This window comes from Anolis sagrei, chromosome 1, assembly GCF_037176765.1.
Source record: "Anolis sagrei isolate rAnoSag1 chromosome 1, rAnoSag1.mat, whole genome shotgun sequence".
Classification (NCBI taxonomy): domain Eukaryota; kingdom Metazoa; phylum Chordata; class Lepidosauria; order Squamata; family Dactyloidae; genus Anolis; species Anolis sagrei.
The window spans coordinates 126850453-126864298 of record NC_090021.1 but is presented as its reverse complement, the minus strand read 5'-3'; the positions used below and the strand labels follow the sequence as shown (position 1 = coordinate 126864298).

Sequence of the window (13846 nt, the reverse complement as noted above, 5' to 3'; positions counted from 1 at the left end):
ATTCAAGAGAGATATTGACAAGCTGGAATGTGTCCAGAGGAGGGCGACTAAAATGATCAAGGGTCTGGAGAACAAGCCCTATGAGGAGCGGCTTAGGGAACTGGGCATGTTTAGCCTGAAGAAGAGAAGGCTGAGAGGAGATATGATAGCCATGTATAAATATGTGAGAGGAAGCCACAGGGAGGAGGGAGCAAGCTTGTTTTCTGCTTCCTTGGAGACTAGGACGCGGAACAATGGCTTCAAACTACAAGAGAGGAGATTCCATCTGAACATTAGGAAGAACTTCCTGACTGTGAGAGCCGTTCAGCAGTGGAACTCTCTGCCCCGGAGTGTGGTGGAGGCTCCTTCTTTGGAAGCTTTTAAGCAGAGGCTGGATGGCCATTTGTCAGGGGTGATTTGAATGCAATATTCCTGCTTCTTGGCAGGGGGTTGGACTGGATGGCCCATGAGGTCTCTTCCAACTCTTTGATTCTATGATTCTATGATTCTATGAAAGTCAACAAGAGGGACCAAGGGTAATGCAAATCATTTGGAGTAGGATGCTATATGACCCCTTTGAATTCAGTGTAGCACGCATGCACAGTGGCCCAGGAACATGGTGATGGAGAATGCAGAGTTCTGAGAATACAAGCTTTGCTTGGGCCATAGAGGAAAGTAAAGGCTTCCTTTCAATCTCACCCTTACTTCTGGATGCCATTGAGTCACTGACATATGAGGGGTAGTGTGTGATACAGTCAAAAGTAGCATTTTCTATGGCTTTTTCACCAAGAAAAATATGTTTGTGTTTACTACAAATACAAGTATTTGATGCCCTCTCTGCTTCTAGACAAGAAACAATCAGGGCCAGCTAACAAAGGATCCCCGGCAGCAACCAGCCAGACCTTGAAGTTACAAGGCCATTCAATGCTAATCAAGGTGGCCATGTGCAACATTCACACTTGCCTCAAGCAGACAAGAGTTTTTTCTCCCACCCTGGACATCTCATATAAACCTTACTTGCCTAGTTTCTAACAGACCTCAAAACCTCTGAAGATGCCTGCCATAGATGTGGGCAAAATGTCAGGAGAGAATGCTTTTGGAGCATGACCATACAGCCCGGAAAACTCACAGCAACCCAGTGATTCCGGCCATGAAAGCCATCGACAACACATTTCCTCTGCTATTTATTCATTGTATCAGGAGCAAACCAAGGGTACAGTTGTAACTCTGCTTAGTTTGGAGAACTTATTCCCTTCTCCATTTCTTCTGACTACTTGGAAATTGGCTCTATCCACTCTGCAAAACCGTATTGACTACAATGGCCCAGTGCTATGGAATTCTGGATTTGTAAACTGACGAGATATTTGCCCTTCTTTCAGAGAGCTACCATAAACTACAAATCCCAGGGCTTCACAGGATGGCTGCGTCTACACTGAGCATCTCCCACTAACTAACTAACTGGTTTTTATTTTAGCATAAGTCTACAGAGTGCATCTATACTGTAGAATTAATGCAGTTTGGCATTACTTTAACTGCCATGGCTCAATGCTATGGGATTGTAGGAATTGTGGTTTTACAAGGTCTTAATCCTCCTTTGCCCAAGAGGGCTGGTGCTTCAACAAACTTCAGATCCCAGGATTCCATAACATTGAACCATGACAGTTAAAGTGTTTTGTTGAAGGCTTTCGTGGCTGGAATCACTGGGTTGTAGTAGGTTTTTTGGGCTATATGGCCATGTTCTAGAACCATTCTCTCCTGACGTTTCACCTGCATCTATGGCAAGCATCCTCAGAGGTTGTGAGGTTAGACCTCTGAGGATGCTTGCCATAGATGCAGGCGAAATGTCAGGAGAGAATGCTTCAGGAACATGGCCATACAGCCCAAAAAAACTACAACAACCCAGTTAAAGTGTTGTCGAACTGCATTAAATCTATAGTGTAAATGCACCAAAGGGGAGACAATGGGCAACAGTAAAAATAACTCTTCTTGGGATCAAGCAGAGGTTCACAGAAACAAAGTCTCCTCTTGAGATCCATCTGCGCCTGCGCGGCTTGCTGTTGTTCCATCACAGAGTTCCACTTCCGCATTGCATTGTGCGCAGGCGCAGTGCCTTCCGGGATGGGCCCGGGTCTTCTCTGCTGGAGGGGGCAGAGGGGGCGTGGCTAAGGTGCTAATATGTTGCGCCGCATCCTGGCTTTCCTGGTGTTCCCGCGTTTTCTCCCAAAAGGCGGCAAAGAAGATCTCCCTCGCGACGGCATGTTTTACGCGGTGAGAAATGGCAGAAGGACAGGCGTGTATCACACCTGGTAAGCCGAGCAGGGTCTCCATTTCCACTTGAACCCCAATTCAGTTTGTCTCAGGCAGTAAAACGTGTCCTTTCCTTGTCTATTTTAGCAGACTTGGCAAATAATTTGGAACACAACTCCCATCATTCCTATACATGCCTAGCTGCTGGATTGGGGGAGTTGTAGTCCAACAGAAAGCTCTCTCTCCCCACTCCCCCCACTTATATTGTGAATACTGTGATGTCTCCATTGTCTTTGCATTGTCTTTGTAGCGTTAACGCAGTTTGGTACCACTATAATTGCAAAAGCAGTGCTGTCGAATTATGGGAGTTTTAACTTGACCAGGCCTTTATGTGATGACGCCTCACCAAACTAGATATCCCATGACTCCATAGCATTGAGCCATGGCAGTTAAAATGGCGTCAAACTGCATTAATTCTACAGTGTAGAGGTGGCCAGAAGCACATGACGCTCTTGTTTCCAAATTATGGCAACCCTAATGTGAATCTTGAGCGGGCTTTCCTTGGCAAGGTTTGTTCAAAAGGGGTTTGCCATTATCTCCCTCAGAGGCTGAGAGAGTGTGACACCAAAAGCTACCCATTTGGTTTCGATGCCCAACCAGGGATTCGAACTCTGGTCTAGAACTGGGTCTCTAAAGAATGAGAGAGGGCCTGTTGTTTGTTATTGTTTTATTATGTCAGCAATAGACAGCCCCCTGGTGGCTCAGTAAGTTAAACCGCTGAACTTGTTGACCGAATGGTTGGTGGTTCGAATCCAGGCAGCGGGGTGAGCTCGTGCTGTTAGCCCCAGCTTCTGCCAACCTAGCAGTTTGAAAATATGCAAATGTGAGTAGATCAATAGGTACCGCTCCAGGAAGGTAACAGCACTCCATGCAGTCGTGCTGGCCACATGACCTTGGAGTTGTCTACGGACAACGCCAGCTCTTTGGCTTAGAGATGAGCAGCACACCCCAGAGTTGGACATGATTGGACTTAACGTCAAGGAAATAATCTCTATTAGAGTAAAAAAAAACCCATCATAACCTGGGATATTTTCTTTCTACCATTGTTCCTTTAATGTATGAATCAGCATTCCCTGCAGTTGCTAGTAGGGGAGTTTGGGGAGGGCCAAACTGCTCCAAGGAAGATTAAGAAGTACTAGAATGTGAGCAGTAGCATTTTCTTTTACTGCCTTTTATCATTTTTCTAGGGAAGAATGTAAAGAACAAGTTGACCGATACCCATATGCTAGTTTTAAAAAGTTTGGTTCAGAAGAGGCGGCTTGGAACTTTGTAGATGGGGGGACATCTTCCTCAACAGGTAAGCATTCAGAGGACTGTTTTTGGCAGAATTGGAAGCAGCCCCCCGATACATAGAGACAATATGTTACATATGTGTTGTTGAAGGCAAAACATGTAACATATTGGGTTGCTGTGAGTGTTCTGGGCTGCATGGCCATGTTCCAGAAGCATTATCTCCTGACATTTCGCCTACATCTATGGCAAGCATCCTCAGGTTGTGAGGTCTGTTGGAAACTAGGCAAGTGGGGTTTATATATCTGGAATGTCCAGGGTGGGAGAAAAACTCTTGTCTGCTTGGAGTAAGTGTGAATGTTGCAATTGGCCACCTTGATTAGCATTGAATGGTCTTGCAGCTTCAAAGTCTGGCTGATTCCTGCCTGAACCTGTTGGAAATAGCAACCTTCTCAGCCTTTACTATTTGTTTGTTAATATATATATTTGCTAACCTGTATTGTATGTATATTTGATTTGCCAGTTTGACCGACCTCTTTGGTGTGGGAGGGGCTACAGACATGTGATCGTACTGAACACATTCAGACTCAAGACTCCATTTTGTTATTCAGTGTGTATTTGGACTTTAGTGAGTATAGTTATATAGCTTGGACTTTGATGAGTTATAACTTTAAAGACTTTGGACCAAGCAGGACACAGCGTATTATTTGAGAACACAGAAATGCTGGAACACTCTAACAACCACCATGCCAGATTACACAAAGAATCCATTGAAATCCATAAGCATGTGGACAATTTCAACAGAAAGGAGGAAACCATGACAATGAACATAATCTGGCTACTAGCATTAAAAAGCTCTAAAATCGTGATGGTAAAAAAAACTGAACACTCAGAAAACAGGGCAATTCCTGACATGAAACAATCAGGGCCAGCTAACACCTCCCAACAAAGCATCCCCCAGGCAGGTAGCAGCCAGGTTTTGAAGCTCCAAGGCCATTCAATGCTAATCATGGTGGCCAATTGCAACATTCACACTTTCCTCAAGCAGACAAGAGTTCTTTCTCCCATTCCAGACATCCCACAGATATATAAACCCCACTTGCCTAGTTTCCAACAGATCTCACAGCCACCGAGGATGCCCGCCATAGATGCGGGTGAAATGGCAGGGGAGAATGCTTCTGGAACATGGCCATACAACCCAGAAAACTCACAATATGTTTCATATTTTTCTTAATAACTGTAATAGTCTTGTTAGCAAAGGAAACACAGGTATCAATTAAAGGTCTGGTCTTGCTTCCAAAAAGGCCTGTATCTTTTATTTCCTGTAGTTCTCTTAGTTGGCATCACTTTAATTGCCGTGACTCAATGTTTTAGAATCCTGGGAGTTCTAGTCTGGTGAGATACCAGCCTGCTTTGGCAGAGAGGGCCAAAGACCTTGTAAAACCACAACTCCCAGGATTCCATAGCATTAAACCATGGCACTTTTAAGTGTTGTCAAATCATGTTAATACTACATTGTAGATACCTCCTTAATCCTGTTTCATACTGTCCATATGTTCGTAGATATTCTGATGACTTGGGGGGGGGGGGGGTCTTGCTTTCGATTTATTTCCTTATTTTACTGTATTTTAATCAGTAAAAAATAAAAGTTACAGTTGGAAAAATAAAGCAGCAGTAATCTTCCATTTTTGTGGGACTTCCTGTCATACTTTATTATAGACAAATAGTCAGAAAAATCTTGAGGATTTCCCCCCCTACTTTTAGTTATAACTTTTCATTATATACTTTTAGTTTTAGTTCCCAAACTTTGATCTTCCAGATGTTTTGAATTTCAGCTCCCTTAATTCCTAACAGCTGTTAAGATTTCTGGAAGCTAAAGTCCAAAACACCTGGAGAACTAAAGGTTGAAAACCACTGAGTTATAAGAATAGTTTCAACTCTCGTCCTTAAGGCACTGATAACTATTAGATCACATTAAATTGCTCTTTTTTTTAGAACCTAAACTGCATTACTGTATATGCTTATTTTGGAATAGAGGAACATAAACTCGGTTGTGTTTATTTTTGAGGAAACATAGGCTGTAGTTGTGAGAAGTCTGCACTTTCAAGCATTATTGTAGATCCTTTGCTATGAGGGATCTACAGCAGGATGTTGTCCTCGAGGGAAGCTCTCTGTTGTGTGAAACCATATCTTCCTTTTGGATTAGGCACATTGGCGGAAGAAGCCAGTCATGCAGACACAACACCTCCTGACGACCCATCACCTGTTGCTGAAGGTGCTCTCCACAATTGTCCTGGTGCATAGTGTGTGTTAGACATGCATGACCTGCTGTGCTGTGTCCCCTGTCCTGTCCCCTTTGTGCTTTAGCTTCGGGAGCTTTTCTAACTTGCTTTGCATGACTAAAATACAGCCTGACAGCCTCTTGCTCTAGTTCAGTCGAGTATTTCTTAGAAAGACATGAATTGCCATTTCATTGTCACTTTGGAATTGTTTTCCTGTGTACTCTCCTTGTTTAATTTTCAAAAGTAGGTTTGGTGGGGCAAGGATAGTGTCATTATCTAGAAGCTTGGAGATATATGGGAGGAACAAGAGCATAAAGAGCAAAATCTTTAGTAGGAAACATTAAATCACCAACAGCATTCAAATTTCTTGCAATGAACCATTTTCTGTGGGATTCCAAATTCAAGATTAAATCAAACATTGCTTTTGGATATGCTGCTGTACTCTTGCTTTTCTCTAATTTTGCATTGTTGCAGGTTACTATTTTTATTTCATATTAGTATAAATGTGAAAGAGAGCCCCATCGAAGGTGTACCTTCTACACAGCCATATAACCCAGAATATCAAGGCACTGGGTTAATTTGAGTCCACACTGCTATATATTCCAGTTTCGAGCAGAAAATGTGGGATTATGTTCAGCTGCGTGGAAGTGGCCTCAGTTAACAAAGTTTAATGGAAACTTTGGTACCAGAGCTAGAAATAATAATATAATATAAAACAATATAATGTATGTACATATAACTTGTAAGCCTCTCTGTGTCCCCTTCAGGGTGAGAAAGGTGGCATGTAAACATTGTAAATAAATAAATGACACTGAAGGAAAACTGTTAGGTTCCTGTATCGGAAGAGCAGGATAATTTATTTATTTTTATTTATTATTTAAAACATTTATATTTCGTCTTTCTCACCCCGAAAGGGACTCAGGGCAGAGCGCAGCCTATATACGGCAAACATTCAATGCCGGGACAAGAATTCATTATATTCATTTAAAACATTTATCTCAATATTAAAATACACTGTTTAAAAATAGTAAGTTGTACCAATCTACTTTCACTCATAAACTTTTCATTCAAAGTTCACACTATGCACATGTGAAATGAGACAGGATGGTTAAGTGAACAAAAGCATTTAGAAACTCCTGGAAACCACCTGAAAGTTTAATCTAAAATTGGTTACTTGCTTTCCCCTTTTCTTTCTGTTTTGCTCTTTACGCTGTCAATAGTGATTTTGGAGACAGCAGTTTGTGATACCTGTTTGTACATAATTAATAGTAATAATAATAATAAAGTTATTTGTGATCTACTCCTCAAGCCTCCAGGCAGGATACAACACAGTAAAAATACATAGCTTAAAAACATAATAATTAAAAGACAGACATAAGATTAAAATAAGAATAATTTGTGCCAATAAATGTATGTTTAAATTGATAGGCTATACTTGAATGGGTTGGCCTGCAAAAAGAGATAGGGGATTACATAAGTAAGCACATTAGGGCAGTGGTTCTCAACCTGCGGGTCCCCAGGTTTTTGGCCTACAACTCCCTGAAATCCCCACCAGTTTACCAGCTGTTGGGATTTCTGGGAGTTGAAAACCAAAACATCTGGGTTCCCACAGGTTGAGAACCATTGCATTAGTATCACCTAGATCAGAATCCCATTCCAGATGAAGCTTCACTGCAATGTTTATTGCAAATACATTGTGACCATCCAATGCAGAAGGTCTGACTTTCTACAGCCGCCCCCTCCCCCGAAACAAAAGAGAAAAAAAATACTTCTAGGTAGACAGATTTAAAAAATGGACACTGGCCTGGGTTCTTATAAAAGACTTTGTAACAAGAAGCATATTTGGTAAAGGCTTTGTTAACTGAGGTATGTTTGTATATTGAAGTTAGCCGGTTCATTCCATGAACACATACAATGTTGGACTCACCAAAGGCAGACTCATTGAAATGAATGGGATGTTCTCCTTGGCCATAAATATTATATTGTGTTTCTAATGTGATTTTGTATTGTCTCAAGCTGGCAGTAGTTATTCTTATGGAGGCGAGAGAAGTAATTGTTACTGGAATGACACTTCTACATCTTGGTCCAATACAAGTTCATCCAAACGATCTTACGAACAGCCCTCAGAAAGCCATCATCAGAGAAAACGTACAAAATACACTGATGCACCATATGAGAACAAAGATAAATTCTCCTATATGGGTCAGTAGCTTTATTTGCAAAGTGTGATTTAACAATGTCTCCCTATTTTTTGAGTATGTCAGACATCCGAAAGGACATTATTTTGTGTCTTCTTTCATTTGCAACAGTTCTCTCAAGAAGTTCCATCAAACTTTTGACATAATATTTTTGTAGTTGTCTGCTGTAGACACTTGACTATCATGGCTGTCCCTTCAGAAATACTTAAAGGCTTCGGAAATACTTACTTAAATAATACACATTTAAATAAGAAAGATTTACTTATATTCTTGCGTACACTTGCTAATGTGCAAAAGCTGAAATCAGATCTATAATACATTATCTAAAGGATTATTATTGGTATAAGATTTCAAATTGCCGTCACATTCATTGTCATTTATACATCGCAATAAGTATTGTACAGATATATATTAAAGCAGTGGTTCTCAGCTTGTGGGTCTCCAGGTGTTTTGGCCTACAACTCCCAGAAGTCCCAGCCAATTTACCAGCTGTTAGGATTTCTGGGAGTTGAAGGCTAAAACATCTGGGAACCTATAGGTTGACAACCACTGTATTAAAGGCTGTCTTTCCCCTGTGATAGCTATAATCAAAATTTGATGACCGTGAAGACACAAAGGATAGACGAGAAGAGCAAGGATTAAAAATGAGTGAATACACATGCATTCCTTAGAATGAGGGTTAAATAAAAGGCCTCATATAAGAAATCCATTTTAAAGGCAAAAGGTTTAGTCTAGTTTCCAATTCAGTTTTCAACATTAAAATTAAACATTTTCTCAAGGTTGCTTGTGTGGTTTATGGAGAAATTGCAATGGTTAGTTATATATGTTAAAAGTTAGTTTTCTGTTTTGTGTATACTCACTATTACATTTTGAAGCTGCAATAAAATAAATAAATAAAATGGGATCTCAATGTTTTGTATTTGTAGGAGAATATGCTGTTGTCTATACCGATGGTTGCTGCTCAAGTAATGGGCGAAGTAAAGCACGTGCTGGAACAGGTGTATATTGGGGACCAGGCCATCCTCTGTAAGTAAGATAGCAATGATTGTCCAATAATACGTTGTCAAAACCGTTCTTCTCTTCTGTGGCCCAGACCCCAGGTTTTGTCTATTGTCTCAGAAGCTACATCTCAGAAAAAAGCTTAAGCTAGTGAATACGATTCTTTCTGCTGCCTCATAGGAAATGGTTGTTGTTCAGTCTTGTTAGGATCATTAGTTTACTTTATAGAACGAATGCAGCTGTCATCTGTCTGTGCCAGGGACTTCTCAGAGTCAAGAAAGACTATGTTGCTGAGGATCAATATGACATCATTCTAATGCAGTGTTTCTCAACCTGGGGGTCGGGACCCCTGGGGGGGTTGCCAGAGGGGTCGCCAAAGACCATCAGAAAACACCGTATTGTCTGTTGGTATTGGGGATCATGTGTGGCCCAATTCTATCATTGGTGGGACACAGACTGTTCTTTGATAGTAGGTGAACTATAAATCCCAGCAACTAGAACTCCCAAATGTCAAGGTCTGTTTCCCCCAAACTCTACCATTGTTCACATTTGGGCATATTGAGTATTCATGCCAAGTTTGGTCCAGATCCATCATTGTTTGAGTCCACAGTGCTGTCTGGATGTAGGTGAACTACAACTCCCAAACTCAAGGTCAATGCCCACCAAACCCTTCCAGTATTTTCTGTTGGTCATGGGAAAATACATCCTGCATATCAGATACTTACATTACGACTCATAATAGTAAGGCGAAAGATTTATACGATCTGAAGAGAAATTCATAATAGTAGCAAATTTATAGTTATGAAGTAGCAATGAAAATAATTGTATGGTTAGGGGTCACCACAACATCAGGAACTGTATTAAGGGGTCGCGGCATTAGGAGGGTTGAGAAACACTGTTCTAGTGGCTGATTGATGCCTGATTCCTACCTAGGTGCTTCTATACCAATTCTACCATTTTCATGTATTCCATTATTTTATTTAGATCTCATCTTTGTCCCAGTATGGAACACAAGGCAGCATGCTTAGAGTTTGTGATTTAAGGGAAAATTGAAGATCTCTCTTGGCATCAATATTCTGGACTGAGTCAAACTTTTCTCCCAAAAAATGGAAACAGGTTCCTGTATTTCGGGGATAAAATCGTGTAACAACAGGAAACAAGTCCAGAAACATGAGTGTTTCATCTGATTATAGGTTTGAGAGAACAGGGAAAACGAGGGAAATGTTTGTCTTTCCGTACTCAGCAAATCTGAGCTCTACTCTGCATGTTAGAGCATACAAGATTATGAACTGCTGTAATCAGAACTATTTAAAATAGATGAAGAGGCTAACATGTAAGATTAACATACTGATATACAATAGTTCTTGGGATAATGCCATCAACATCATAATTACCAACTTAATATAAAATTGGATATTGACAAACATATCTTAACCCTGTATGTTAATCCATGGACAACCTATCTATACCTGTAGTTTAGCAATTCATCATTTTTAATGGTATTTTTGACCATTTTCCTGTTTCTTCCACAGAAATAGTAGTGAGAGACTTCCTGGAAGGCAGACTAACCAAAGGGCTGAAATTCATGTAAGTTTTCTTTTTAAAGGAAACCTAAATCTGAATACAAACTTTGCAAAGCCAGGATGATTCAGTGCCATTATTTGAGTTACACTTTAATCTAGAATCAAGTTGACTTCTGTTGTAATAATTTTAAAGCTAATACCAATTTCGTTTTTTAAACCTCATGCCTGAAGTGTTTTCTCTTTGGATTTTTTAAAGGCTGCTTGCAAAGCAGTAGAACAAGCAAAGAGTCAAAATATCAAGAAACTGGCAATCTATACTGACAGCAAGTTTACCATTAACGGTAAGCAGTTTCTTGTTGGGGAGTGATAATAAGACAAAAGTCATGTGATACAGGCTTACCAAAGGAAAACCGATTGTATAAGGCATCATAGTCTATTCTGAACTTGGTTTTGTTTTGACACAGCACTTATTATTTGGCCTTAAGCAGGCAATGTTTATGGCTTTATATGCAAGAATCTTGAATAGTTTGAAATGAGCAGGCTATAGGAATTTAATATGTTCATAATGTATTCTATAAGTAGTTGCTTCTACACATGTCTAGTAATTTAAATCCTGACAAATAATGAAAATGTATGTGCTTGCTTTCAAGTATTTCTATTTCAGTAAAGCAAGCAAATATGATTTACCAGAGATTACGCTCTTAAGAATGGAACTTTGGAGGCTGTGTTTTTTTAGGTAGCCTCTCAGAAGATAATCCAGTCAACAGCACTTGACTAGACTTTTTTTTTACAGTTTAGAAATAACATAAAATCAATGTAGATATTATAGTAACAGTCTTAAATCACATTTTCATAGGTATGACAAGCTGGGTTCCAAACTGGAAATCCAATGGTTGGAAAACCAAGACTGGAAAAGAAGTAATAAACAAAGAGGATTTTGAAAAGCTTTCTAAGCTTTCTGAAGGCATGGACATCCAATGGGTAAGTAATGTGGCTTGGGAAAACCCGACTAAACACGTAACGAACATTATTTAAATGCAAATCAAATAAAATTTAAGCCCAAGTCCAGTGGGGAAACACTGAGAACATAAACTTATCCCACCATTGACTAACTAATATATTGCATGTGCATAATTGACTACTTTAATAACACTATTATAGTGGATATGTTACAATAATAATTTGTTAAACAGAAGCTCAGCAAGTGGTTAATCCTTTTCTGTGTACACAAGCATATGGCTTCAGAATTTCAAGCTTTAGTAGCTGTTACTTTTTAAAACCCATCTAAATTCTAATTAACAGCAATACATTTCACTAAATATTTCACTGTCTCCTCATAATTCTAGCTTGAACCTATTTGTCCCAAAACACAGGCTCCTTTCCTTCACTGTCATTTCACCCAACTCTTCCCTCTTCTCTAGTTTGAATTCTATCTCTGATTCACACTTCTCACTGCCATATATACCAGCCTTTTAAACAAGGCCAGTCTCAGGGCTCCTTCAGTATCCCATACTCTTATCTCACAACAGATCACTTTCAAAGGTTCCCAGCCTTTGATCATCCAGGACATACGCGTCAAACTCAAGGCCTGCCTCGTCATTTTATGTGACCCTCCAGATGCTGGACTACAACTCATTAGGCATCATGACTAATGAGTTGTTATACAGTAACATCTGGAAAGCTGCAGTTCGTTCTGTTGAGTCAGGAGAAGGGTTTGGATTTAGACACAAGGCTTCTGGATATGATGTCTGACTTTAAAATGCCCTTTTAACTTTTCCCCAACCTCAGAGCCACAAAGGTTGTTGGGTTGCAATTCTCATGGCAGATCAGAAGTGATGGGAGTTGTCATTCAATAACACCTGGGACCAAAATTAGGTTAAAAACTAAAGAAAACTAGTTGGTTGCCTGTATCCCTGGATTCTTTGTCCATGTATTCAATAGCCCTTTGAAGTCAACCATAAAGCTGATGCAAACTGATGAGGCCCTAATCAGTTTGGTCAACTTTCAGGAATTGTGAGAGATGAAATCTAAAAGGAGACATAAGGAAACCCTTAGTCTATACTAAGCTAACTAAACTGTTCCTTGTTGAAAACTTGAGACTTGGGCAGTATGGGGTTGGATTCCAACAAAAGTGACTAGGTTTCAAGTTGCCCTTATTAGCATGGAGATTTAAGATTTTGGTGTGTCATCACAGAACGGAACATGTTATGCCCTTTTAGTCCATTAACTTGGATTCTTGATATCAACAGATGCATGTTCCAGGTCATGCTGGCTTTACTGGAAATGAAGCTGCCGATCGCCTGGCAAGAGAAGGAGCTGGAAAGTCTTCAAAATAGCATTTTGTAGCTGGAAAGTTGCACTGAATTCTGGGGCAGTGGTAGGAGGAAAGGATTCTTTCACACGAACCTGAGTTGGTGAATTTCCAATGTTCTAGAAAACCAGGCGAAGGATGTGGTTATTTGCCTTTGTTCTAAAGAGGTTGTTTTCAAAAGACCTTAAAAGGTTTGGTTTACAAAATGTGACGGTTAGTAGTTCTGCGCAATGTGTTGCTACAGGATCTCTTCCATGTCACCATTATTTCTAAGTTCTAAAAGTTTTATAAACTTCGTTAAGGACTGTTAAAAATGCATGGTAAGAAAAAATACACTGTTTGCTTAGACAGCATTGTATTTCCTATTGTGCATTCTGAAATAAAGAGTTATATTTTTGTGTTTTAATTCTTGATTATTGTATAGACAGCGCCATAGACGGGGCAAATAGCAATCTGGAAACAGGATGAGCAAACAACAGGTTTGTTTCCATATTTTGTGTGGACCTAAAGATCGCTAGAAAAGCATGCTGTCTTAAGAACTTGCTAGGTCCTCTTATACAACACTTGTAAAAAGCTGGGGAAAATGTGATGACCTAAAACAACCAGCAAATTCCTAGAGGCCATTTACTCCAAATAAGAGTGAAATTGTGGGTGCAGATTCTGTAGTTAAGGGGGTTTCACTGTATGAAATAGTACAGGAGCTCCGCAATTTACAAACATCTGACTTGCAAACTAGTTAAGAACAGGGCTGAGACAACAGGAAGTGAGAAATCCATGAATTAGCTTGGATGCAAAACCATGAAGATGAAAGTGTGTGTATATATATATGATAAGACTTGCTACTTCCAGGGACTTTTCCCTTCTCTGGACAAGTCCTTATTCAAGTTCTTAGAATATGTGGTTTTAAAAGGGAAGAGAATACCGAAATACCCAGTTCTCTGTGATGGCTTGTCCACTGTGGGGCAGCATAGTACCATGTTTGTGCTTCGTTGGAAGTTTTGATGTATGCATCTTCTA

The 13846-nt window shown here is 40.0% G+C and overlaps 1 protein-coding gene across 3 annotated transcripts; it reads left to right on the top strand.

Moving 5' to 3' along the window:
• Window positions 1–2057: 2057 nt before the first annotated feature.
• RNASEH1 (ribonuclease H1) lies at window positions 2058–13235 on the top strand. Of its 3 annotated transcripts, XM_060788035.2 has the most exons (9): window positions 2058–2285; window positions 3474–3583; window positions 5723–5791; window positions 7815–8000; window positions 8923–9022; window positions 10528–10582; window positions 10775–10859; window positions 11375–11499; window positions 12768–13235. In XM_060788035.2, exons 1-9 carry the CDS (start codon window positions 2155–2157, stop codon window positions 12852–12854), a joined length of 948 nt encoding a protein of 315 aa, XP_060644018.2. In that variant the 5' UTR covers window positions 2058–2154; the 3' UTR covers window positions 12855–13235. The 3 variants fall into 3 exon arrangements, with proteins under 3 accessions (XP_060644018.2, XP_060644028.2, XP_067324566.1); XM_060788045.2 differs by lacking the exon at window positions 5723–5791; XM_067468465.1 differs by lacking the exon at window positions 7815–8000.
• The last annotated feature ends 611 nt before the right edge of the window (window positions 13236–13846 follow it).

What these genes read in the sequence shown, in the direction of transcription:
- RNASEH1 (XM_060788035.2), top strand. Translation starts at nt 2,155, where the DNA reads ATGTTGCGCCGCATCCTGGCTTTCCTGGTGTTCCCGCGTTTTCTCCCA. An exon ending in CCCATCACCTGTTGCTGAAG is followed by an intron (nt 5,792 to 7,814) that starts GTGCTCTCCACA and finishes TATTGTCTCAAG; the next exon opens with CTGGCAGTAGTTATTCTTAT. An exon ending in CAGCAAGTTTACCATTAACG is followed by an intron (nt 10,860 to 11,374) that starts GTAAGCAGTTTC and finishes ACATTTTCATAG; the next exon opens with GTATGACAAGCTGGGTTCCA.